Raw genomic sequence first — 27,232 nt, forward strand, 5'->3', positions numbered from 1 at the left:
CGGCAAACCGCGGCTCGCGAGCCACATGCGGCTCTTTGGCCCCTTGAGTGTGGCTCGGCATTAGAACCGCTTCTTCAAAATAGACTCGCCTAGGCCCAAAGCCGACTTCTGCGCATGGGCCACTAAGTTTCAATCGCACTGTATGCGCGCCCGCACGTGGTATTTTGTGGATATAAAATATCTTCTTCCCTCCAGGCAGGTCACCTTTGCCTTTCTCTCACCTAAGCTCCAAGGGCCCTTTTGCCTGTGTATTTTTTTCCTGAGCCTATGCAGCCCCTCTGGCTCACTTCTACTGCCTCTGTAACTTTCTAAATAAACTTTCTCTTAAAATTTCAAAGGAAGAAAAGAAAAAGGTCACATTTTTTTAAATTGACTTGAGAGAGAAACATCGATTTGTTGTTCCACTCATTTATGCATTCATTGGTTGATTCTTACATGTGCCCTGACTGCGGGATGGAACCCATAACCTTGGTGTATTGAGGTGATGCTCTAACCAACTGAGCTACCTGGCCAGGACCAGGCCACACTTAAACGAAATCTATACTTTATTAAATATACTTTGTAGGTATAGTATAGTGCATTAAAAACAAAACCTACTAGGCACCTCTCCAGGGAGCATGCCCACGCCTTTCTTCCCTCTCAGATATGTGCCTCCTAAACTATAAGGGTTGCCAGGAGACCTACAGCCCGGGGAGCAATGGGCAGCTGCAGCTCATCCCAAGATAACCCCCCGAACCTGTCTCTGTCTCCAAGGCCCCTTTTCTCTGACTTTCCAGTGAACCACAGTAGGCCTGCCTAGGCTCATTTCTTTCCTATAAGGTTTCTAGAGAACCAAAGCAGCCCCACTAGTCTCCCTCCTGATGCTTCCTTTATCCTAAACTCTTTCTGGTTTCACTGTCCTCAGCTTTAATAAATATAATCTCAAAATCACCTGGATTCATTTTGTGGAAACTTTCCTGCACCGAGTCAAAAGAAAAAAAAGAAGAAAAAACTTATTAAATTCAATGTTGTGTCCAGGATTGGATCCTGAAACAGGAAATGGGCATTAGTGGGAAAACTGTTGAAATCTGAATAAAATCTGAAGTTTAGTTCATATTAATGTACAGATGTTAGTCTTAGTTTTGACAAATGTACCAAGTTAAATTAGAGGAATTTGGGTGACTAATATATAACTGTACTATCTTTACATCATTTTGCTAAATCTAAAATTATTCAAAATAAAAAATTTTATTTAAAAAACATATTTCATCTCCTTCTCTTGTCCATCTGCATTCACCATACTTTAGACTAGTGGCTTTCAAACTTTTTTGATCATCACCAGCATAAGAAATACATTTGCAACTTGGTATACACATGCAAATAAATAATTTAAAAATATGTGTGATGTAGTCTAATTGATTTTTCTCTCATTTGATTGTGTTCTGGTAACTATCCTATGTCTTCAGACACACAAATGGAAAAAACTCTCCTCTAGCTGCATTGCCTTCTATTGGTTTCTCAAACACACCATGCTTTTTCATAGCTCAGGCCCTTTTGCTTTTGTTGCTCCTTCTCATCCCTCACTCATCCCTAGCTCTTTCCATGACTGGAAATCACATTTCTGCTTAACCAACACCTCCTCAAAAAAGATTTCAAAGTACGTCCAACATAGTAGGTTCTCCCCATTATCTCCTTTACTACTCTATTTCTTCCGTAGGCTTATTTATTTACTCATTATTTTCTGACTCTCAGCAATGAGGGCAAGGTCCTTTTCGGTCCTGTTAACCAATGTATCCCTAATACCCAGAATAATATCAAGCTCCTGATAAGCACTCAAATAATTGTTGAAAGAAGAGATATGCAAGCAGACTGAGTCATCTATGGAAATCAAGTGGAGTAGTAGTCTGCTCTACAATTCCGAATCACAGCTTGGAATTCTCCCTGGGCCTCTCATAAAGTCACAGAGTAAATAGAGGAAGGCAATTTTATTTCTCTAATCTGCAAATTAACAATTTTTTAAAAAGAAACAAATTATCAGAATAATGGGTAGTATCATATAGATATTTCTCACTCCACTAGGTCAAAAGAAAAGGAGATAAGAACAGAAAGACAAACTTTCTAAAAAACTTTCTGTTCCATCTACAGTCAATATGAAGAGGTGGCCTTTGAGGCCACAAAAAAGATTAAATCATAGTTGATTATGTTGTTCCTGAAGGAATCAGTCTTGCTAGTAGCAGTAAGCAACAATTCAAACGTCCATGTATAGCATCAGGTTCCCTGAACAAAGAGCCTTCTTTTAGTTCTTCTGGCTCTCTCCACCAAGGATATAGAGCAAGATCATAACAAATGTTCCTTCTGTTTCAGGGTGAGACATCCACTGACGATAAGAACAGAGAAGGACTCCTGGAGATAAATGGGGAGTGTTTCCCACCAAAAAAAAGCTGAGACCCAGGAAAGATCCTGTGTTTCTGTCTTGGAGGTGAGCTGATGCTGAAGTCAACTGGGCTATACCAATTCTGATTTGACCATAAAACACCCACTGGGTGTAACGAGGTGCCGTGCAGTGATGACGCAGGAGCAACCAGGACAGCGCAAAGTCCAAGGCCCACTCGTCTAGTGTTGGGTCCACTTGATGCTCTTAAGGTCAATGCCATCCTGCACCATCTCCCAGAGAGGGCTGTCAAAGAGAAGAGATATTGGATGAGGGAGGGCTTAGAGAAGAAGCAGCCAAGAATCCTTTATTAAAGGGAGTTTTCCTATACTTAAACTACAAATTACAAATTTTGTATTGATATTGCTGCAATGACAACTATTAATATTCCAAAAAACACCTGAATTTATGCGCTTCTTTAGTTTTTAAAAACATTTTTTCATATCCTGAAAATAAGTAGCCAAAGATATTCACTTTCTTGCTTTGTGGAACCTCTAAATCCTAAAATCCAATTATTTGCAAACTCTGGTTTCCGGCTATGTGAACACAGCATGAGCACTGCAATTTCTTCCAAAGGGTCTCTGGTACAACAGTGCATACCTCATTTCACGAAGACGCTTCACATGGTAAATGCACTTCTCTACTGTGTAGTCCACTTCCTCCTCTGTAGTGAAACGGCCAATGCCAAACCTGAAAAGGGCATAGAAGAAGAGTTCTGCATCAGAACTCTAGCACTGAGGTAAATTCATTCAGCAAATAGTGAGGATTTACTCCACACAGAACATGGAGAGAACATGGTCCTTCCCCTCTAGGTCTCAGTTTCTGTGGTTTGTGGACCAGCCACATCAGAATCTCCTGAGAAGTTTCCTACTCCTCCAGACCTAGTGAATCATATTCTCAGAGTGTAGGATTCAGAAATCTTCATCTTACACAAACTTCCCAGATGATAGTCAATGAAGTCTGAGAATCACTGGTCTAGAAACTTTCATGAAGAATTAAGAAGGAATAAGAAAAACTAGATTGAGGAGACGATAACAGGAGATGAAATACACACACAAAAAAAGATGCCTTTCATAAATGTTCAGCTCAACTGACTGACCTGATAGAAGAGTGAGCTAAATCCTCATCGGTGCCAATTGCTCGAAGGACATAAGAGGGCTCCAGGGATGCAGAAGTGCACGCACTGAGGAGAAAGATGCAGAGCCTTGCTCAGTTCATCAACATCTGATTTTAGCCCCAAACCCCAGACTTGCTCCCATCTCCCAGGTCCCTAGAGTCACAACATGGAGACAAAAGAGACATTCTCATCTGTCAGAGCTAAAGGGCCAGATGCTACTGGCACTTTCTGGGATATAAATCTAGCTCCTCTGGGCCATATGGAGGTTAAACTCCTTGAACAAGGATATTGCCACAGAATGACAACACAATAAGAGCTGGTCTGACCACAAGAGGCAGCAGAACATGTTTTCACTCTCCTGTGACTGAATACACCATATTGTACCAGCATAGATGGCAGCTAAACCCGTGGTGGCCTTTAAAGTATACTTCAGTTCTAAGGCCTACAACAGAACTGCTAATACAATACTAGAACAGATACTTGCATCTCCTGGGACTACAAAATAAAATTATACCCCAAGAAGCCCTCCTAGAATAGCAACTTCAGCCTGTGCCCAGCTAGCTAAAAAAAATAGATGCTTACGCCCTAGCCAGGTTGGTTCAGTGGATAGAGCATCGGCCTGTGTACCAAAGGATCCTGGGTTCGATTCTGGTCAAGTGCATGTACCCTGGTTGCAGGCTCCTCTCTGCCCGGGGCCTAGTTGGGGCATGTGAAAGAGGCAACCAATCGGTGTGTTTCTCTTACATTGATGTTTCTCTCTGTCTTTTCCTCTCTCTCCCACTCTCCCTAAAAATCAATGAAAAAATATGCTTGGATGAGGGTTAACAAAATATAAAAATAAGTAAGTTAATAGATGCTTACAAAATGACTTTTATTCTTAACCAAGAGCTCTTGTCCCTGTTATTTCTATACTGGAAAGCTCAATAATCTGTTATAACACTTAGAAGCCAGGCTAATCGGTCCTGTCATAGTCCTTTCTATCTGATCCAACTTACCTCCCTGAAGATAAGGCAACATCCTTGAGTGCCATCAGTAGACTCTCCCCTTCCACATAGGCAAAGGAGAGGTTGATACAACCTGGAAAAGAGAACCACTATGAGAGGAGTCTTAGTTTCAGGCTCTTCCAGAATGGGAATAGAAAAGGCATGTCCATACCTGGGTAATGGTGATCAGGGTCCCCATTCATCACCACATCCGGAAGGCTCTTCATTAGCTTCTGTATCAGTCGCTCTGCTAACTTTGAAATTCGCTTGTGGTCGTACTAAGGAACAGGCAAGAGAGAACTAGGCATAGTGACCATCAACAGCATAGAAACACAGAGAACAAGGAGCCCTCCTCCTGTGTCCAGAAGTGACTGTGCATTAGACCTACCTATTGTCCTATGTTACTCTTGGAGACCACTGTATCCCCAGCACGGAGCACAGCACCTAGTATGCAAAGGTGCTAAATAATTGGACACATGGGTTCCAATACCCAGAAATAAATGAGCTGATAACTACTGAAAGGACCTGGATTTTGGAGCGATAACACCTCCCTCCAAAACAAGATGCCAGCAGCACTGGGACAAAGACAGTTTTCTTAAACCTCCTCTTCTGGCAGAGATCTGACTTATTTATGCTGAGAAGCTTCTAACAGGAGACCCAGCACAGGGGAAAAGGTTGTGAGAGGAAACTGCTCTCTCCATACCTCCATCTCTTGCTGTGCCACTTCACACGCAGCCCCCAGGCCCACCACCAAGGGTGTGGGCACTGTCCCAGACCGCATACCCCGCTCCTGCCCCCCTCCACTCTGCAGGGCCTCCACACGCACACGGGGCCGGCGGCGAATGTAGATGGCACCAACCCCTGGGAAACAAAGTTAGTTACATAAAAGAGAAAAAGAAAAATGCAGGTGAAATAAAATATAACTTTCCAAAGGGGTCAAAATAGTCTTTCAACTTTTCTGTAAGCTTGAAATTTTTCAAAATATAAAAGGTTGAGGAAAAAAATAAATAGCAGTAAAAGCATAATACATATCAAAATTATTTTTAAATATATTTTTATTGATTTCAGAGAGGAAGGAAGAGATAGAAACATCAATGATGAGAGAGAATAATTGATCGGCTGCCTACTGCACGCCCCCCACTGGGGATCCAGCCTGCAACCCGGGCATGTGCCCTTGACCGGTATCGAACCTGGGACCCTTCAGTCTGCAGGCCAACGCTCTATCCACCAAGCCAAACCAGCCAGAGCTATATCAAAATTATTTAACATCAGGAGGGTAACTACCAGGAGTCAAGACTCATTTTTAAGTTTGAAGTAGCTCCTTATGCATGTGTAAAATGGCATCACCCAATGCAGCATTACTCACAATAGCAAAAAAAAATTGGAAACAACTTAGATGTCTTTCATCAGGGGTATGGGCAAATAAATTATGACACATGAAATACAAAGCAGGTGTATAAAAGAATGAGAAAGCTCCTTTTGTACTGCCGCTGTAAAATCTCCAAGATACACTGTTAGAAAACTATTAAAATTTTAAGTCTATAATTTTTTTTAATGTATTTTGTTGATTTTTACAGAGAAGAAGGGAGAGGGATAGAGACTTAGAAACATCGATGAGAAATATCAATCAGCTGCCTCCTGCACACCCCCTACTGGGGATCGAGCCCGCAACCAAGGTACAGGCCCTTGACCAGAATCAAACCCAGGACCCTTCAGTCCGCAGGCTGACACTCTATCCACTGAGCCAAACTGGTTAAGGAGTGCACTTTAATTATTTTTAAAAAGATATACCCAGCCTGTGTGATTCAGTTGTTGAGCATCGACCCAAGCACCAAGAGGTTGCCAGTTAATTCCTGGTTAGGGCACATGCCAGTAGGGGGCGTGCAATAGGCAGCTGATCCATCGATGTTTCTATTTCTCACTCTTTTCTCCCTCTCCCTTCCTCTCTAAAATAAAAAATCTCTAAAAACATAAATTTTTTAAAAAAGATGTATGGTTAGGTGGAAAAAGCAAAATGCAGAACAATGAGTATAGTATGCTATCTTGTGAGTTAAAAAAAAACAGAGGGGGAGCTCTGGCCAATTTTGCTCAATGGTTAGAGTGTTGGCCTGAAAACTGAAGGGTCTTAGGTTCGATTCCCAGTCAAAGGAACATACATTGGTTGCAGGCTTGATCCCCACCCCCGATCAGGGTGCATGGGGAAGGAAACCAATTAATGTTTCTCTCAGTCTCTCCCACTGCCTCTAAAACTCAGTGGGAAATAAAATATCCTCAGGTGATAAGATTAACAGGGTAGGAGCTTCTGTGGGAGGCAACCAATTGATGTGTCTGTCTCACATCAATGTTTCTCTTGGTCTTTCCCCCTCCCTTCCACTCTCTCTAAAAAAAAAACGAGAAAAAAAAAAAACAATGCCAAAATATCCTCAGATGAGGATTAACAACAACAAAAATCCTTTGAGGAGCCTGACCAGAGTGGCTCAATGGCTGAGTATTGGCCCATGTACCAAGAGGTCACTGATTTGATTCGCAGTCAGGGCACATGCCTGGGTTTCAGCCTGATCCCCAATAGGAGGCGTGCAGGAAGCAGCCCATCAATGTTACCTTGTCATTGATGTTTTCTTCTATCTCTCCCTCTCCCTTCCTCTCTCTGAAATCAATAAAAAACTTTTTTTTAAGAAGCTTTAAAAAATCCTTTGAAGAAAAAACAGGAGGAAATCAAAATGGAAGTTAAAAAAAAATACCATAATCTCCCAGGGTCTATCAAAACTTAGAAATATGTTTGACTCATGACTTAGCAAACCCACTTACAGGTATTTCATACAAAAATATGAGCACGAATGTGCAAAGATATTCACTAAGTAGTCAATAATTTTTTAAAAGATGTTTTTATTGATTTTAGAGAGAGAGGAAGAGAAAGGGATAGATAAAAACATCGATGAGAGAGAATCATTGATCAGCTGCCTCCTGCAGGCCCCCTGCTGGGGGTCAACCCTGAAACCAGGGCATGTGCCTTGAATAGAAATCGAACCGGGGACCTCTTGATTCAGGGGTCGACACTCAACCACTGAGCGACACCAGCCAGGCAAGAATTTTTTAATAGAGTGGGTACTTGATGAAGTTCATCTCTCACACAGAACAAGTTTATAGGCAGAGATTGTGGGTACTGTAAAAAGTTATCATGAAGAAACCCCAGTGTTTTTTTTAAAATATATTTTTATTGATTTCAGAGAGGAAGGGAGAGGGAGAAAGAGAGAAACATCAATGATGAGAGAGAATCATTGATTGGCTGCCTCCTGCATGCCCCCTACTGGAAATTGAGCCTGCATATGCCCTTGACCAGAATTGAACCCAGGACCCTTCAGTCTGCAGGCCAACGCTCTATCCACTGAGCAAAACCGGCTAGGGCAAGAAACCTGTTTTAAAATAACTTATGTACCAAACTACATGTATTAAGAAATATTTCATTTTTCATCAAATTCAAGCATCTTATATTATCTGAATCTCTGCAGTTGCCAAGTTCAGAGAGAAAATGCTCAGATTCCATGTCTGAATAGTGAAGGAAACCATGTTATCTAAACCTACTTAGATCCTGAGTTCAGAAAGCAGGACCTTGGATAGTGAACAATACCTTTAAGTGCAGAGCAGAGCTTCTGCTCAATGAGTTAACTGGTTTTATCAAAATAGATGTATCTTCAACTAAAGCTAATAAAGGCAACACTTTAGGTAAAGATAGAATGGCAGTTGGGCTTTTTAAAATAATAGCTCACAAAAACACTCTTTGCATTCTCTGGAAACCTTTAGAAGAAGTCATATTACATACTTCCAGGAGCTATCACACCTTTCCCACAGGATGTACACTCAGATGATAAAACCTGCAGACACCGAAAGTGTACTGCATTACCAACCGCCACAGGACCTCACCCCAGAGATAGAAGAGGAATTGTTTTTTATGGCCACCTCCATAAAATAGAGGACAACAGCCGAAACCGGTTTGGCTCGGTGGATAGAGCGTCGGTCTGCGGACTGAAAGGTCCCAGGTTCGATTCCGGTCAAGGGCATGTACATTGGTTGCGGGCACATCCCCGGTAGGGGGTGTGCAGGAGGCAGCTGGTCGATGTTTCTAGCTCTCTATCCCTTTCCCTTCCTCTCTGTAAAAAATCAGTAAAATATATATTTTTAAAAATAATATAAAAAAAATAAAATAGAGGACAACAGTATCTTCACAAAGTTGGGGTGAATAAGCAGAATTCTAGCTAGAAAACATTCCTAAATCAAAAGGACCATATGGAATAGACAAATATTCTTGAAAGACTAACAGGGACACAGATGACTAAGACTAAGAACAAACACCAAGAGATGTATGTATAAGCCCACACAATCATCCTCTAGACTAAAGCAAAAAAAACAGGGGAATAAAGGACTCAAAAACATTGCTCTGCATAACATAAGTGTCAGACAAGCTAGCTGGACTTATTCCCTGTTCCTCAACCAAATTAATGTCTACATGCTTTCTAAGGATTTTCTAAAGGGAACAGGGAAGAATGGTCTGCTATATAGTAACTGTGAGGATCTACAAATAGGCAAGTGTTCTTGGCTATTGCTAAATGACACCTGCAATATGCTCTCCCTCTCAGGAGCACGCCCAGCCCTTTCCTGTCCATTTATTCTGCCCAGGCATCTCACCTTTGCCTTTCCCTCTCCTAAGCTCCAAAGGCCCTTCTTTTGCTGCTGTAACTTGTTTCCTGAGCCTATGCAGCCCAGCTGGCTTACTTCTACTACCTCTGTATTACTTTCTCTCATAATATAAAAATAAAAAATAAATAAATGACACTTGAATTCTGCAAGGCACTCTGAATTTACAACTTCTGAGAACACAATAGTCCCAAATGATTCCCAAGTGTGATAGGCAGTTAGATAGACATGAGCAGAGCAAGGACGATGGGCCAAGTACAGAAGGTCACCAGGGCAGAAAGTCCTGGGTGCCCAGCAAAGGACAATTGTAGGGTTGGACCTCGCCCCCAGCGTGACTGTTCTTCCCCTAGCATATTGCTGGTCATGCAGTTTAGACCCCCTGACCTTTCCTCCCTAGAGATAACATCAGTTGTATTTCAGCTCCCGACCCAGAAAAGCAGCAAAACCAGACCAGTGACCCCATGGCTGACCTCAGGACCAGCTGCATTGACTTAAAGACCCTCTGCAGTTGAGACTTAAGACGCTGAAAGGACACATCTGGAAAGCTGCTGAATTTTTTTTTAATATATTTTTGTTGATTTTATTGATTTAGAGAGGAAGGGAGAGGGAGAAAGACCTAGAAACATCAATGATGAGAGATAATTATTTTTTTCCCATTTTTTTTATTAAGGTGATGAGAGATAATTATTGATCAGCTGTCTCCTGCACACCCCACACTGGGATCGAGCCTGCAACTCATAGGCATATGCCCTGAGTGGGAATATAACCATGACCTCCTGGTTCATAGGTCAATGCTCAACCACTGAGCATGCCAGCTGGGCTGAATATTCTAATAAGATCTTCCTGTGGGACCTCCCCTAAAATCTCCATCCAGCCCTAGCTGGTTTGGATAAGTGGATAGAGTTAGAGTTTCGGCCTATGGACTGAAGGGTCCCGGGTTAGATTCTGGTCAGGGGCATATGCCTGGGTTGCGGGCTCCAACGATTCTCTCTCATCATTGATGTTTCTGTCTCTACCTCTACCTTTCTCTCTGAAATCAATAAAAAAATATTTTAAAAAAATAATAGCCCTGGCCGGTTTGGTTCAGTGGATAGAGCATCAGCCTGTGGACTCAAGGGTCCTGGGTTTGACTTCGGTCAAGGGCAAATGCCCGGGCACAAGGGCTCGGTCCCCAGTAGGGGGTGTGATTTCCTCTCTGAAATCAATAAATATTTTTAAAAAAGAATCAACCAGCCGAGCCGGTTTGGCTCGGTTGATAGAGCGTCAGCCTGCAGACTGAAAGGTCCCAGGTTCAATTCCGGTCAAGGGCATGTACCTTGGTTGCGGGCACATCTCCAGTAGGAGGTGTGCAGGAGGCAGCTGAGCGATGTTTCTCTCTCATGGATGTTTCTAACTCTCTCTCCCTCTCCTTTCCTCTCTGTAAAAAATCAATAAAATATATTTTGGGGAAAAAAAGAAAAGAATCAACCAGCCCAAGCCAGTTTGGCTCAGTGGATAGAGTGTCAGCCTGCGAACTGAAAGGTCCCAGGTTCGATTCTGGTCAAGGGCACATGCCTGGGTTGCAGGCTCAGTTCAACGTGCGGGAGGCAGCCAATCAATGATTCCCTCTCATCACTGATGTTTCTATCTCTCTCTTCCTATCCCTTCCTCTCTGAAATATATATTTATTTAAAAAAAAAGATTAAAAAAAAGAATCAACCAATAAATAAGTGGAACAACAAATCGATGTTCTCTCTCTCGCAAATGTGTTTTAAAAAATAATAATAAATTAATTAAATAAAATCTCCACCCAGTGCTCTCCCTCCCCAGAGCATGACCATGCCTTTCCCTTTCTCTACCCCTCTCTACCCTCCCCCAAGGCATGTTACATTACCTTCCTCACTCCCTACCTTCAAGGGTTCTTCCTTTACCTCTATAACTTGTTTCCTAAGCCCTTTTCTCCTAGGAATTACTTTTTCTACCTCTGTGCTTTACTAAATATATTTCTCTTATAGTTTGGGTCTTGGCTCTAAATTCTTTCCTAGCCAAAACTCAAATACTGAAGTTGCTGAACCCAGCTCTGGTCTGACCCCACCAGTTAGACACTTGGTGCTGTGTCGCCTACAACACAAGGAACACCTATCAAAGGGTTTACTGGGAGGTACAGAGCAGAGGAACTCTAGGAGGGGCTGGTACCTTTGGGACCATAGATTTTGTGACCACTGATGCTCATGAGATCAATTTTCATGTCGTTGACATCAAGTGGGATTTTCCCAACAGCCTGGGCTGCATCGGTATGGAAATAGACCTTTCTGGAACTGCAAATCCGCCCTGAGGAAACAACAGAGGGAAAAACCATAGCATCCTGTTGGGAAGTCACCTGGCAGTGATCCCACAATGTTTGTTCTAAGGCAAAACTGCATCTGGCATTCGCCTCTAACCATAGAACAAGTCATTTCTCTTTCTCTCTCTTCAACACTGGTCTTTCAACATATCAGATCAACTTGTATAACCCTTTTTATTTAAAAGAGGTAAAGATTAACAGATGAATTTGCTAATGTGACTAGGAGGTTGAGTCTGGCTCTAAATTAGCATAATAAAGAGATGTTCAAAAGTGAAAACAGTCAGAGGAAGGAAAAAAAAAGAGTAGAGGTTTTTGGGGATTTTTTTTTTTACTACACCAACTGCAGTAAAATGAAAAGAACATAAAAGGTACAAGACCTGGATTCAAATACCGGCTATACCACTTACAATGTGTCTTTCCCCAGATTTCCTTACTGTATTCCATAAAGTGTTACAGCTCCCAGCTCCCTCCCGCTACTCAGATGCTTGGTGGGCAAGCATCAGGGTTCACCACAATACTCACCTATTTCCGAAATGGGCTGCTTCACCCCAATCTCATTGTTCACAGACATGACTGAGACCAGGCTGGTATCGGGCTGGATAGCAGCCTCTAGTTCCTAAGAATATCAGGAATAAGAAGGCTATATAGCACCACCAGGTACTCCCTAACTTAGAATGTGGGCAAGCTTAGTCTTGAAAAGGAAACCTTTTGCTATACACCTATCAGAATACTGATAATACAAAATTGCTGGGGAGAATGCAAAGAAACTATCATTCATATACTACTCATGGAAATGTAAAATGGTACAGCCAAACTGAAAAACACTTTGACATAAAAACCAAACACTTTGGCAGTGTTTGTTCTTTATAAAACTTGTGAACAAAAAGGGGTGCTGTAATAAATCAGTGACCAAAAATAATCTCACAGGGTGATCTGATAAAAAATTACTAACTGGCCCTGACCGGTGGGATCAATGGTTAGAGCATCAGCCTGAGCACCTAAGGGTCTCAGATTTGGTTCTGTATCAAGGGCACATACCCGGGTTGCAGGTTCGCTCTCTGGCCCTGGTTGGGGGCACATGTGGGAGGCAACCAGTTGATGTGTCTCTGTCTGAAAAGCAAGGGGAAAAATATCCTCAGGTGAAGATTTAAAAAAAAAATTCCTAAAAAAAAATCTTAACTGGGCAGGTATGGTGGGTACACATGCCCTAGACCTCTAACTTCTTTAGTGAAAGGTTTATCTTGCAAGCCCTGTCCTTTGTTCTTGGGCATCTAGGTTAATACACCTTTGAAATGCCAGAATAATCCTCTTTTCCACACCTCAAAGGAGCACATAATCCTGTTAACTATCCTGTAAACCAATCATAGAGATTTCTCCACCTCCTACCTTCATGTAATCTTGTGTTCCCTCCTTAATTCCAAATGTACATGACAGGGTTCTGTCTACATACTATATTTTAGGATTTGTCTAGGGATGCTAGTATCCAAACTCTGGTGGACAAAATGCTTGGACTCACTACCCAAAATGGACACATAAGGACATAAGACAAAAAGGGAAATACTCTTCTAAAAAACTATACCTCCTTTTTAGAGTAGGGGAGGAGGAGGCCAGAGCTTCACCATGGTATCAGCCCCTGGCATCCTGCACACACATCCAGTGACTCCCACACAAACCAGGAAGCAGCAACAAAGCTGAGAAATACATCCTCTAGAGAAAAGGAAGATGGTACACACTCAAAGGGAACATGCTCTTTGTTTCTCTGCTAGGCCTATTTCTCTAAGCCCCACCCTCATCGTTAGATCTAGTCCTTCAAGCCTGAGCTAAGGCTGGAGATAGATATAGATACACAGGCAGAAGCCATGCTCCTCCAAGTTTTCCCCTCCTGCCAAGTGCCACTCCTACCTTCAGGTCAATGATCCCACTCTTCTTCACTGGGAGGTAGGTGACCCGAAAGCCCTCAGCTTCCAGTGAACGGCAAGAGTCCAAGACACATTTGTGTTCTGTCTGGGAGGTGATCAAGTGCTTTTTCCGTGACCTATAAAACCTGGCCACCCCCTGTAAATGGGTGGTGGTGGGAGAAAGGAGAATATACTAAAAAAGACAGCAATGACTTACATTCCATTTGTAAAGGGAAAGTGGGCAAGGATGGTAAGCTTCAAGATCAATTCTCTAACACCCACTGGTTGTCCTACAAATCCGTTTAATTCTGACACTAACTACCCAGAGTTAGTGCGGGTTAAGGGGCTCAGTCCCAGAAGACTGCTTCCACTTCCAACGCCAACTGCAAGTCCCGGATGTCACAACCGCCCCCGTACCTCTGCCCAGCTGGTCACAAATCCAAGGCCTCCACAGCCCTCTGAAGTTCAATAACTCACTAGAGTGACTCACGGAACTCATTAAAAGTGGTGTACTTATGACTAGGGTTTTATTATAAAGAATACATCTCAGGGACAGCCAAATGGAAGAGATGCATAGGGCGAGGTCTAGAGTGGGGAGAGGCACAGAACTTCCATGCTCTTTCCTCCTGGAATCTAGGCATGCCACCACCTTCTCCACACACCCATGAGTCCACTAACCTGGAAGCTCCTGCAAGCCTCGCTGTCCAGAGTTTTTATGGGGGTTTCATTACATAGGCATGATTGATTAAATCTTTGGCCATTGAACTGAATCCAATCTCCAGACCCACTCTCCTCTCCAGAGGACAGGAGAGCTGGAAGTTCCAACCCTTTAATCACATGCTTGATCTTTCTGGAGTAGGCAGCCTGTCCCTTGAAACTAAGGGCCCACATGAATTACCCCATTACCATAAACTCAGAAATGGTACAAAGAAGTTTGTTTTGAATAAGGAATGACAATCCTGTCATTCAGAAAACTCCAAGGATTTTTGAAGCTCTGTACCAGGAACAGAGAATGAAGACCAAATATATTCACAGGTGGAAAATAAGGAACATGCCTATCCTTACACCACAAGCAAAAGCCTCTCTCATTTATTTCTATTTAAATAGCAAAACATGCAAATATAGGGATACTGATACCCAAAGCTGGCAGTATAGAAGTGAAACTCATACACTTATTCCTTGCTAATGGCAGTATTTATGCTCTAAGTCTTCAGATAATTGTGTAGAAAGTTGTCTTAAAAGCTGTATTCATGCCAAAACCGGTTTGGCTCAATGGATAGAGCGTCGGTCTGCGGACTGAAAGGTCCCAGGTTCGATTCCGGTCAAGGGCATGTACATTGGCTGCGGGCACATCCCTGGTAGGGGGTGTGCAGGAGGCAGCTGGTCGATGATTCTCTCTCATCGATGTTTCTAGCTCTCTATCCCTCTCCCTTCCTCTCTGTAAAAAATCAATTAAAAAAAAAAAAAAAAGCTGTATTCACATTCTTTAACTGTGATTCCTCTTTTGGGAGTTTACCTTAGGAAAATATTTCAAAAAATAGAGAAGCTATGGAGACAAAATATGCTTTAGTTATATTTACAATCCTCAAGAAAAATGGGAAGGTTAAACACATCCAAGTGAATGAATAGTAAAATGAATACTAAGTTGTGATAACACAACTCCATAAACAAGAATGTATTTATAGTAAAAATAATGAAGTTTGGGGAAAAAAAAAATGGAGTTTGAAATGGAAGAACATAGGATATGTTATTAATGGCTACAAAAGAATGAAATGACATGCTACAATTTGTGAAAATATTAAAAGTATATTCATATATATGTGGTGTGTGTTTTTTTGGAAACAATAAACAGAATTAGTTTAGTAACAGAATTCGGAGCAGAATAGGGGAGGAAGCCATATTTTATTTTAAACTTTTCTATAGAGTTAAAAATCATACTACAAATATATGAATTACTTTCTAAAAATTAAAGAAATAAAATGTACAACTCCATTCCTCCAGAGCTTATCATAGAGCACTACTATAAAAGAATATAAACTAATTAGGCCAAATTTAAAACAACATTATAACTGTATGTTCTCAAGGATAAGAAACATCAAAGGAAAACATTTAAAAGTTGCCCTGTCACCTATCTCACTTACCCACAGTGTAGAAGGCTCTAATAGCACGTAGATATTTACTCTACCCATCCAGGAGACTAAGGGGAACAATGTCACAACTATTCTTAGCGATCCTTAACCTCTGGGTTTGGGATCTGTGGGACCTTTCAAAGCAAACATTTTCAAAGTTTTGAAACCATTCCCATCTTTGGAGGAATCTGGCTCTGTGGTCTCTATAGTCCAAAGAAAGGACGTTTTCCTGCTAACAGAATCAGGCAGTATGATTCTGGAGCCTGTCCCTGGCCTCTTACACTCAGGACAGGTCATAAAATAAAATTAAAATAAAATAAAATATTGGACGTACAGTTGAGAGACAATGGTGAGAGGGGGTAAAGCCAGAGTTGAACTTAATAGTAGCCCACAAGTTATCAGAACCAGGGTATTTACACAAGTGATCCTGGTAACCAGGCTCAATCAGAGGTGAGTATGTTCTATGAAATACCAACTGTTCTATGACTATTGAAAGTGGAATTTTACTTTTATAAGTACCAAATATCTGTATGTCCCAAGGATAGAGTTGCTGATCCTAGAATGAGTGACCAAGTGAATGCCTGCAGAGGGTACCAGAGTAATCAGGACTTTTAAAAAATGGGGACATCTAAAGAAATGGAGGTACTTGTTGCAAACAGATCTGATCAGAAAGAAAAGGAAGGCTGAGAGGAAGGCAGCTGTGAAAACATAATACAAAGATGAAACTGAGAAACATGCCCAATTATAAGTGCATTCTGGACTTCACTGTGACTAGATCAAAAGGACAGGGAAAAGTGTTAAGTCACCATTATCCACTCTGTGAAGTAGCTGCTGTCCAAAAAAATCAAGTGGTCCAAGAGCCACATCCTTTCCTATCAAACTACCTTATGGAACTCAGTTCAATAGGAACAAAGATTTTAGATGGCAAAGGATTGAAGGAAGCAACAAATTAGAAAGAGTATATGTGTCTTCTCTTCACAATAGGGTGGGAGTGGGTGGCTGGGAAATACATGTATGAGCCCAGATGATAGAAAGATACCATATCCCAAGTCAAGAAAGCCCCAATATGCCCTCTTACCTTAATTGCTATGTTATTGGATTCAGTAGCTCCACTAGTGAAAATGATCTCACGAGGATCGGCCCCAATGAGAGATGCTACTTGCTGCAAGCCAAGAAACAGAGATAAGTACCATCAGTTCCCCAGGAAAGTACTTGACCCCAGGACACAGCTAGGACAGAGCTCTAGATCAAGAAGAGCTCCACTGTGTTCTATCAACTGCCCAGGAACAAGCTCTGTACCTACTAGGGTCAGACAAGGATAAATTCACTTACATCCCAGATCCCAGGCTCTTTCCCAGCCCAAAACAAAATAATAATAATAATAATAATAATAATAATAATAATAATGTATTTTTTAAAATATGATTTTATTTTTTATTTAAAAAATATATTTTTATTTTGATTTCAGAGAGGAAGGGAGATAGAAACATCAATAATGAGAGATAATCATTGATTGGCTGCCTCCTGCACGCCCCCGGAATGGGGATTGAGTCTGCAATCCGGGCATGTGCCCTTGACTGGAATCAAACCTGGGACCCTTCAGTCCGAAGGCCAATACTCCATCCACTGAGCCAAACCAGCCAGGGCTGATTTTATTGATTTTAGAAAGAGAAAGAGAGAGAGAGAGAGAGAGAGAGAGAGACAGACAGACAGACAGACAGACACTGGGGGGGGGGGGGGGGGAATCGAACCCAAAACCTGAGTAGGTACCCTGACCAGAAATTGAACTGGTGATCTTTTGGTGCATGGGATGATGCTCAACAAACAGAGCCACACCTGCCAGGACAATAATGCTATTTTTAAGAAAGTACTAGTTCACCCTGGCCAGTTTGGCTTAGTGGATAGAGCGTTGGCCTACAGACCAAAGGACCCTGGGTTTGATTCCGGTCAAGGGCATGTACCTTGATTGCAGGTTCCTCCCAGACCCGGGGCCCTGGTTGGGGCGCATGCAGGAGGCAACCAATCGATGTGTTTCTCTCACATTGATGTTTTGCTTTGTCTTTTCCTCTTTCTTCCACTCTCCCTAAAAATCAATGGAAAAATATACTCAAGTGAGGATTAACAAAAAAAAGAAAGTACTAGTGCCTGGCTGGTGTCGCTCAGTGGTCAACCTATAAACTAGGAGGTCACAGTTTGATTCCAGTTCAGGGCACATGCACTGGTTGTGGGCTTGATCCCCAGTAGAGGGCATGCGAGAGGCAGCCAATCCATGTTTCTCTGTCACTGATGTTTCTATCCCTCTTTCCCTCTCCCTTCCTCTCTCTAAAATCAATAAAAAAAATAATAATAATAATAAAAAAGCACTATTTCAGCCCTGGCCCGTGTGGCTCAGTTGGTAGGAGCATCGTCCTGTACACGAAAAGGTGGTGGGTTTGATCCCCAGTAGGGGCACATGTGGGAGGCAACCAATCGTCTCTTTCTTTCCCTTCCTCTAATATCAATTTTTAAAATTTGTATTAAAAGAAAAAGCATTATTGTACTCGTCACATATATATATATGCATTGGATTAATAAACACGTCACTAGCATGGTCTCATTTAATTCACCCAATAACCCTAGGGAGTAGGAACTATTACAATCTCATTTGCAATGTGAGGAAACTAAGGCTTAGAGAAATTAAATAACTTGCCAAAGGTCATTTAGTTAGGGAATGTGGGAACTAATCAAATGTCTTTAGAGGGACTCCAAGGCCTGCTCTCTGAATCTCTTAAAGAGTCTCAAACCATTTCTACCTCCACCCATACCTACCAAGGAAATGCCTCCCACAGGCCACTAAATCCATGACATCAGTACCTCCTAGATTCCTCTGTACTAACCTGGCGAGCACGTTCCATGGCTGCCTCACTCTCCCAGCCATAAGCATGTGTCCGGGAGTGTGGGTTCCCATAGAAGTTGACTAGGTAAGGGAGCATGGCATCAAGTACCCGAGGGTCCTGAGCACAAAAGAACAGATCAGTCTTCCTGAGCCCCATAGTTAACTTAGGCCCCACTCCATCTCCTCAGACCTGCCTCAACAAACTCCCAACCCTTCAGACAATGCCCAGATTAGGCCTCAAACATTCTTCCAGTCCCTCAGGTACTAACCCAATATCAACTTAATACACTCCCACTCCCAATGCATCTTAAATCAGGCTATTCTACCATCTCCCTGGGTAATCTATAAACACTGTCATTTCCTAACAGCCATTTCTGCAGATATTTACATTCCTCCCAGGAAATGTGATCTGCAAGGGGCCAGGACATGACAGAGTCCACATATTGGTGAAATCTTGTATTAATATTCAAGTGCTCATCATGTGCCACACTGTTAAGGGCTGCTTTATGTCTTTTAATTTAATCCATTTACTACTTGCCCACATTCATAGTTACTAAATAGCAGTGCTGCTAATTCCAGAGCCCATGATTTTAATTACTACTATAGTGCCGCACTGAAGTGATTTGACCAAGATCAATAGCTTGTAAGTAGTTGAGTCATTTCAAGTGGACAAGTTAAGCCTCCTAACTCCTAGCTCCCTGCTTTTTCCTGCACACACTCTTCAATGGCTCTTAGCTCTACAAGAATCCAACCACTTCTGTACATTGTCACTTCTACAATATAATTCCTATAAACAGCATGGGAAAAGCTGCCCCTCCATTCTTACCAGAGGAGTTGTAGCTTGCACATCCATATACAGAGGTCGCAGCCCTGACTCCATCTCTGGAGCAGTGGCTGTATCTGAGGGAACAGCAGACTGGGGAGCATGGTCTGCAACTGCCAAAAATATGGAACAGAGTGGCCAAGTGACTATGGACACAGGGTATCCAAGACATCAGAAGGTAAAGTTTAAGGAATACTGGGGTTGAATCTTAATGAAAAACGAAAGAAAACATCAGGATTTGAGCAAACTGTAAAAGGAGATAAGGGACAGAGGCAGGGTTCTTGAAGAGGGATGTTGGGACAACATTAAAGTTGCATCGTTGGGAGTTGGGAAGGCTCTGAAATGGCAAAGCCATTTAGAAAGAATGTGGAGACATAGTAGGTAAGATCTCCTTTGAAGGTCACTTGCTGACGGCTAGCATCTCTAAAGGTTGGTTAGAAGAATGAAGGCCGGGCCTCATGCTCGGCAGGCCAGTGGGATAAGATCAGAGTGGGTCGCGGCGAAGTCACTAAGAAGGCCAGCTAGAGAAAATTGGAGGGATGAAGCCGAGGGAAAGGGTCAGAGGGTCTGGGTAGGGGCGGAAGAGGGAGGCTGCGGAATATTCAGGTGCGTCGCCGCGCGGAGGAGAAAGAAGGCGCGCCTCCTGGGAGGGGGCAGCAAGCGGGACCCAGAGCGTACCGCGCAGGCGCAGACCCCGGGTGGGCGCCTCGGGCCTCGGCCCCTGAGCTGCTGGCAGGGCCGCAGCCACCCGCCTCCAAGCTGTCCGCAGCAACATGGTCCCGGAGGCACAGCCCCTCGCCCCCAGCGGCTGCAGTACTTAGCCACGGACTCCCGGAAGTACTGTTCTGCGCTCCGGAAGCGATTCCCCGGGCCACCAGCGCGCCCCGCCTTGTGTTCCGTGTGAGACGTAGAGCTGAAAGACCGAGGCCGCGAGCGAGGTGAGGTGGGGGCTCGAGGGTCAGAACCCAAAGAGGGTGATGGAATCGAGTTACACGCTGGTTTTCCTTCCCGAGCTTCCTCGAACCCTTAGGTCCGCTCCCCCACCCCTTTTTCTCTGACCCCGCCCGACTCTCGGGCTGGCGGTCAGGCCTGCATTTCCCTGATCCTCGAACCCCACAGATGCCGGTGGCCGTGGGTCCCTATGGACAGTCTCAGCCAAGCTGCTTCGACCGTGTGAAGATGGGCTTTGTGATGGGTTGCGCCGTGGGCATGGCGGCCGGGGCGCTCTTCGGCACGTTTTCCTGTCTCAGGTGAGGGGCGCGGTGGTGACCTGGGGTGGGACTACCGGACCTTCCCGCCCACTCCACTTGGCCTGCTGCCTGAATGGAGCCTAACGCGTTCCAATCTCGCTGACCTCTGAGCGAGACCAGTTTCCTAACCACCTTCAGTCTGGAAGGACGGGTTGGAATCCCTCCTCTCCAGCGCTTACTAGTTCCGTAACCGTAGGCAAGTTGAGCCTGGGTTTCCTCAAGTGTAGAATGAAGTCAGTAACATCTACCTCATAGAGTTGTAAGGATCAAGTCAGAGAAAACTTAGCACAGAATCTAGCATATATTAAGTGCTCAGTAAATGGTTATTACTGTCGTTGCCGTTATTCCCAATTGCACATCATGAAACTTGAGCAGTTTTACTGTACAGGCAACAGGATGTAGGAATGAAGCAGATAAATTCTACACCGTAAATGTCATTTTCACATGTATGACTATTCTCATTTTTTCAGACTGAAAGTTACTACTTACTGTGCACTTTCTGTGTCAATCACTGTGCTAGATGCTGTTATCACAATTCTTTTATACTTGACACAGTCCGTAAAATGACTCCACAATCACTTTTAACACTAGGAAACCGCCTAAAAGACAGCTGTTGTTATTGGATCATATATACATACTTGAAAGGTAAAACCAGCAGAAAAAAATGGTTTCCATGTACTTGACACTGCATTTGCAGCCTCTCAGAAACTAAAGGCAGTCTCTGATAGATCCTTTTCAACTTGTCATTACTGATCCTGGGTGGGAGGGGCTAATGTCCTATTAGACTTCTGGAGTGCATGGTTCATCGTTAGCAGCACACGTTGGAAAAGGGCAGTTAATATTTCTCCACATGTAATATTTTTGTTCCCAATTGGCCCCATCTTGGTTTCCTCCTCTCAGGATTGGAATGCGGGGTCGGGAGCTGATGGGCGGCATCGGGAAAACCATGATGCAGAGTGGCGGCACCTTTGGCACATTCATGGCTATCGGGATGGGCATCCGATGCTAATCAGGGCAGTGGTTGCCCACATCTACCCTATCCCATCAGTCCCAGCCCATGTACTATAATAAAAACACTTTGAGTAGTCTGTGTTAGAGGCATTGTTTTTTTCTTCTCACTCCAGACTATTATACAGCTTGCTTAGAGATTTTATGAGGTGGGCTGAGGTTTGTCTTTTTCACTAGACCTGCATATTAACTACAAGCTAAAAAATTTTTCCATGGCTGGAACCTTTCATAGATTCTAATAAACCCTTATTACTCAACCTTTTGTTGATTTATCACCGTTTTAATTTTTTACATAAATCTTTGTTGAAAGCATTGCATATGTCCCCTCTATCAGTGTTTTAAAGGTAAAAAACAAGATACAGGTAGATTTCATTTCCTCAAGGTCACAATGCAAAAGGGTGGGGTTTTTTTTAGCATGTTTAGCAACACCAGCCAGGCAAGGGTGTTTTATTTTCAATACTTTGTTCATTCAAAAGTTGTCCAGATATACCTGCTGGCTTGATGACAAAAAGAACCAGTTATCCATGGTGACACAAAATCAAACTATCAGGCACTTTTGTAGCTTTTCAACTAAATCAATCCCAGATGATGATTATCTTACCAGTCATCAATGAGGATGTAAATTGTATAGACTGATCCTCATCCCCCCACAAAATTATATTGGTCAAACCTCAGTTCTCAAACATCTCCCATCTCACTTGAACAATTTGCTTCTCAATCCAACAACCCTTTCATGCTGATACCTGTCTGTATGATTCAGTCATGTATCTGAGGTGAAAAAGAAAATACAGGAGTATGAGTCTGTTTACTTCTGTTAACATCTCAGGGAATTGTGCTGTGAATATTTTCCTTTTGTTGCTTATTAAATTTTTATTTTTACTGTACATGTCCTTTTTGTAAACTTAAATTTTATGTCTTTTTTTTTTTAAAATATATTTTATTGATTTTTTACAGAGAGGAAGAGAGAGGGATAGAGTTAGAAACATCGATGAGAGAGGAACATCCATCAGCTGCCTCTTGCACACCCCCTACTGGGGATGTGCCCGCAACCAAGGTACATGCCCTTGACCGGAATCGAACCTGGGACCCTTGAGTCCGCAGGCCGACGCTCTATCCACTGAGCCAAACCGGTTTCGGCTATGTCTTTGTTTTTAAAGTGTCTCATCAGTGCATTATAGACATGTACTGTATATAAGAAAAGTTATGCGCTGGCTGGTGTAGCTCAGATGGAGTATGCAGGTTCTATTTGTCAGGGCATATACCCAGGTTTTGTTTGATCACCAGTCCAATGTAAGGCAGCCAATTGATGTTTCCATTCTCTCACATGGATGTCTCCCACCCCTTCTAAAAACCAATAAAAAGATTTTTTTTGTTAAAAGTTTAAAACGGCATCATTTGAGAGTCTGGAATAAATTCTGTTTATTTCTAATGGGGAAAAAATGCTTTGGTTTTCTAAGTCTTCCAGAACGAATTAAGTTGGAGAACCGCTGTTCAGCTGTAATTGCCTTAATAAGTAGGTTCGTAGTAAATGGGAATGTTTACAAGAAACTAGACTTAAAATATTTTGTGGACATCCTCTCAGATTCAGCCAAAATCAGGGTTACTACCAGAATACAAATAGCAGTTACAGATTTTCCAGAGTAGGTGAGATGTCTACCTAAAGGATTTCACTCAAAATAGCAATTTGCATTACTTTCTATGTATCACACTATTCAAGACATTTGCTTTGAACATCACTTACAACCCAAATTTCGTTCTGTGGTAGAACTAAATTTCCTGCCTTTATTAAACCATGGCCATCTTTGCTGGAATGAGGAAACCTGACAGAACCAGGACTTGAATTTAAAAATTATGACTAATTTGGAGGAAAAAAAAACCCATATAAGTTAGTCCCAAGAAACACTGCTGCCCAGTGTTTAAAAAAAAACTTAATTTTAATTAAAACTTAACTTTAATCTTGAAACTTCATGTTGAATAACTGAAGCAATTTTGGACTAACTCATCCAAAAGGGTTGGTAGAAAATTGTGATGGCTCCATACTTAAAATTGATTAGATAACTTGATATCTAAGTAGTGTAAAACCTGTGCCTCAACACTAACAAATCAATGCAGCAGAAACAGAAATGAGGTAAGAAAATCAGTATTAGATGATAATCTCCCATTAGGATCAACATTACCTATCCAAAGGTGCAACCTATACACAACTTGAAGCAGAGTTCAGAGTATAAATGGTGATGGCTCACTACCCAAGTTAAAGCTCAAAATTCCATAATAAAGTAAATGCCTTGAATCAATTTGGGAAATCAGTTTAAACTTACTCCATTTTTGTTCAGTATTTACTTTAAATAGTAAAGCATTTTTTCACAAGGATGTCTAAACACAAGGAAACTTAATGCCCAAGTTTAAAGCCTGGATGAATTTGTTTTGTTTCCTTTTTTGTAAATCAGTTTTAATACATTACCCTAAGTAAGTATAATGCCAAGAGATAATAATATACAGGAATGTACAGAGACAACTCGAGGGCCAGAATTTATCCAGACTGCTAATAATTGTTCCAGAGGCAAATACCTAATAACTACGAAAAGTCAAAGAAACTAATATTCTATTTTCATGTTTCTATGACTTCAAAACATTTCAAAAATGAAGATTTCTTGTGGCCTTTTTAAGAGAATTTTATTTGAGTGGTTCTTACAAAGATTGTTGCAATATGAAAGTCATTTGTTTGATAGAAATATCAAGCTGTCTTGTCAAACACACTGAAGTAACCCAAAAATATATTTCAGAGCTCACAGAGCTTAAAAAGAGCAAAGATTATATGCAACCAGACAAAACCTATTTCTGCATTTCCCATTTCTTGCTCAGACTGTTTTGCTTACCAGACTCACTAAACATCTTGAGGAAATGCAGGGATCATTTTGTTTGGAATCTTAGACACACTAGAACACATATTTACAGAAACTTTTACAGATACATTAATTGAAAAGATACCATTCAGAAATGTAATTTTGAAATCTTTTGTTGTCAATTGATCCGAGTGCAAGATGAGATGTTAATCAAACAGCCCTTTAGCTGTCTTGAATTTCCATACACTAAATGTGTATTTCAGAAACCTGTCTTGCTAAACCATTAGCCAATATCAACATTAGTGAAAATGTGAAATGTAACTGTTGTGTAAAAAGTTAGACTTCTGAAATGAAACATTAAAAACATTACATCCCTGTTTGCCTTTATACATTAAGCACATTTGTTCCCCTAGAGCTATTTCTATAGATCCTTAATGTAATTTTCTACATGTACATTTAAAAGGCAGAACAAGAGAACAGTTTTGTATACAGTGGGATTTGCTATATAGGGAGAACGAGCACACTGCATTCCTGTTAACATTTTTATTTTTTCACGGTAACAGGAATTGTATACAAATGACAGTAGACCCTTGCCTCTTTATTTTTATCTAAATAAAAGATAACTCAAGATGAATTCTCAAAAGAAAAAGAGCTATGTACATAAGAGACTATATATCTTCCTTCATCGTCTACTTGGGACCAGTAGTTGTGTTGCTGTCATAGAATCAGGAAAGAGGTTGTGATAAGTTGGAAGAGGTACATATGCTGCTGTTATCATTTTACCTGTTGGGAAAAAAAACAGATATTGGTAGTTTAATATCTTCACTTAGATTAATTAGAGCCTTAATAATCACTCAGAAAAAGAAAGATTAAACTCACCAGCAAACCATCTGCCATGCAATGCATTTACAGCAGCAATGGCTGCAGCAATTGATGGGCACTTCACATACACATTGCCCTAAAATACAACCAAAAGAATTATTACCCTAAACAGTGCGCATTTTTGAACAGGTTAATTCAAGCGGCCTATATAGACTCAGTGCTCTATAACTATGTAATTGTTTAATCATAATATGACCCAAGTATCTGTAAAGTTTAAGGCAAAGAGAGCAACATTTTTGCTTATTAGAAAGAGCAAATAGCCCTAGCTGGGTTGGCTCAGTGGATACAGCATCAGCCTGCAGACTGAAGAGTCCCGGGTTCGATTCTGGTCAAGGGCACATGCCTGGGTTGCGGGCTCGATCCCCAGTAGGGGGCGTGCAGGAGGCAGCCGATCAGTGATTCTCATCATTGAGATTTCTATATCTCCCTCTCCCTCTCTGAAATCAATAAAAATATATTAAAATAAAATAAAAAGAGCAAATACCTGAGCTGAATTTTTGTCTACATAAATATGAATAACTCCTCCATGTTTATTACATTCTTCAATCACATCATCCTTAATCTCTGTATCCCATCCAACTTCTTCTTCTCTGTAAGAAAGTATTAAGCTTTATTAGACACTGTATAAACATTTTAAAATATGCATTTTTTTAATTTAAAAAATCAGGTATAGGGCACTGGAGATTTTTAAGTCACTTAAATGGTTTATTGACATTTTTCAAATGATTCTTATACCAACAGTTTATCACCATTTCATAGACAAAGCTAACAGAAGAATACAAGACTCCAAGGCTCTATGGTAAACTCTGAACTATTATTAATGCAACAGCATGTTATAAATTATTAAAGTTGTATGAAACGTATTTCCTCAAAAATAGTGACTGATTTAAAAATTTACCAAACAACAACAACAAAAAACCAAGATGTGGACTCATTAATAAATGGCATTCTAATCACTGGCTAGGAAGTAGAAAATATTTCTAATTAACAGCATGCACTAATCAAAAGAAAGTTTAAAAAAATACTTTTCTGCTATTAGACTGAAATAAGCTTAAAATCTCAAAGCCCATAATTGGTATAAGCTGGTGATCAAAATAAATACTGACACAAACTTTAGTAAAGTTAGATATAAATGGGAAATATAAAATCTGCATAGCTTTCAATTCCAATCTTACAAACACATCCAAAGAAAATAACCAACAATGTGCTTAATAATTGTGCTACAAGGATAAAAAGTGTTGCACTGCCCTAACTGGTTTGGCTCAGTGGATGGAGCGTCGGCCTGCAGGCTGAAGGGTCCCGGGTTCGATTCCGGTCTAGGGCATGTGCCTTGGTTATAGGCACATCCCCAATGGGGGTGTGCAGGAGGCAGCTGATCGATGTTTCTAACTCTCTATCTCTCTCCCTTCCTCTCTGTAAGATCAATAAATATTAAAAAAAAAAAGTGTTGCACTATTTGAACTATGAAATATATGGAAACATCCTAAGTGTTTGAACTTGACCATTACTTACGTTTGAGGGTTAAACATGTTAGAGAGTTGAAAACACTGTGTTGCAAGAGGTTGAACAGAGGCAGCTGCAGCTAAAGCTGAAGCTAAAAAAAAAAAAAGGGCAATTAGTTCCATGGAAAATGCATTAAAACAAAACAAAACAAAAAACCCACTAAACCCAAAGTATGAAAATAGGGTATAGAGTCAAGCCAGCCACTTAACTAATTTACCTTACTTAACAAGGCTATCAAAGTATGTAACAGAACTCCATTTTAGTTGCCAGAAAACTGCGTCAACATTTGAAGTGGCCAATCTTGAGAAAGTTGGGAGTTTTATTTTTCACAAGGGAAATTAAAACTTTATGTGTAATAAAACTTAAATGATACACATAACACAAATCAATCCAGAAAGACAAAGGATTAAACTGAACACAGACTTTGTAAAATTGCTTGAGTTTATACCCTGAGAAGCAGGGGGTAATAAGAATATATCTTTTGGCCCAGCCAGGG

The 27,232-nt window shown here is 41.5% G+C and overlaps 3 protein-coding genes across 8 annotated transcripts in view; 1 reads left to right on the top strand and 2 right to left on the bottom strand.

The window, feature by feature from the left end:
- Positions 1–1,956: 1,956 nt before the first annotated feature.
- NFS1 (NFS1 cysteine desulfurase) lies at positions 1,957–20,163 on the bottom strand. Its single transcript, XM_079784334.1, has 13 exons — positions 19,929–20,163; positions 19,254–19,363; positions 18,429–18,545; positions 16,631–16,714; positions 13,428–13,580; positions 12,048–12,141; positions 11,378–11,512; positions 5,214–5,371; positions 4,683–4,788; positions 4,523–4,604; positions 3,510–3,593; positions 3,011–3,100; positions 1,957–2,656 (listed from the first exon to the last, which is right to left on the bottom strand). The coding sequence occupies exons 1-13, from the start codon at positions 20,023–20,025 to the stop codon at positions 2,593–2,595; spliced, it is 1,374 nt and encodes a 457-aa protein (XP_079640460.1). The 5' UTR covers positions 20,026–20,163; the 3' UTR covers positions 1,957–2,592.
- Positions 20,090–21,595, top strand: ROMO1 (reactive oxygen species modulator 1). Its single transcript, XM_079784335.1, has 3 exons — positions 20,090–20,188; positions 20,370–20,500; positions 21,401–21,595. Exons 2-3 carry the CDS (start codon positions 20,370–20,372, stop codon positions 21,507–21,509), a joined length of 240 nt encoding a protein of 79 aa, XP_079640461.1. The 5' UTR covers positions 20,090–20,188; the 3' UTR covers positions 21,510–21,595.
- Positions 21,596–24,879: 3,284 nt separating this feature from the next.
- The window catches only part of RBM39 (RNA binding motif protein 39), a 29,735-nt gene continuing 27,382 nt past the window's right edge, over positions 24,880–27,232 (bottom strand). For all 6 annotated transcript variants that reach the window (XM_079784432.1, XM_079784431.1, XM_079784430.1 and 3 more), the window contains 4 exons: positions 26,746–26,827; positions 25,718–25,823; positions 25,231–25,309; positions 24,880–25,134 (listed from right to left, as the gene is read on the bottom strand). In XM_079784432.1, coding sequence (XP_079640558.1) covers positions 25,034–25,134; positions 25,231–25,309; positions 25,718–25,823; positions 26,746–26,827 — 368 coding nt within the window. In that variant the 3' untranslated portion in view covers positions 24,880–25,033. The remainder of the gene's footprint in view (positions 25,135–25,230; positions 25,310–25,717; positions 25,824–26,745; positions 26,828–27,232) is intronic.

Source organism: Cnephaeus nilssonii (genome assembly GCF_951640355.1).
Source record: "Cnephaeus nilssonii genome assembly, chromosome: 11".
Taxonomy (NCBI): domain Eukaryota; kingdom Metazoa; phylum Chordata; class Mammalia; order Chiroptera; family Vespertilionidae; genus Cnephaeus; species Cnephaeus nilssonii.

Excerpts from the sequence above, each read along its gene's own strand:
- NFS1 (XM_079784334.1), bottom strand. The coding sequence starts at position 20,025 with ATGTTGCTGCGGACAGCTTGGAGGCGGGTGGCTGCGGCCCTGCCAGCA. Across the intron at positions 12,142-13,427 it reads GTGGGATCATTGACCTGAAG|GAACTAGAGGCTGCTATCCA; the intron begins GTAGGAGTGGCA and ends TGATATTCTTAG. Across the intron at positions 3,101-3,509 it reads TTAGCTCACTCTTCTATCAG|GTTTGGCATTGGCCGTTTCA; the intron begins GTCAGTCAGTTG and ends TGCCCTTTTCAG.
- ROMO1 (XM_079784335.1), top strand. The coding sequence starts at position 20,370 with ATGCCGGTGGCCGTGGGTCCCTATGGACAGTCTCAGCCAAGCTGCTTC. Across the intron at positions 20,501-21,400 it reads GGCACGTTTTCCTGTCTCAG|GATTGGAATGCGGGGTCGGG; the intron begins GTGAGGGGCGCG and ends TCCTCCTCTCAG.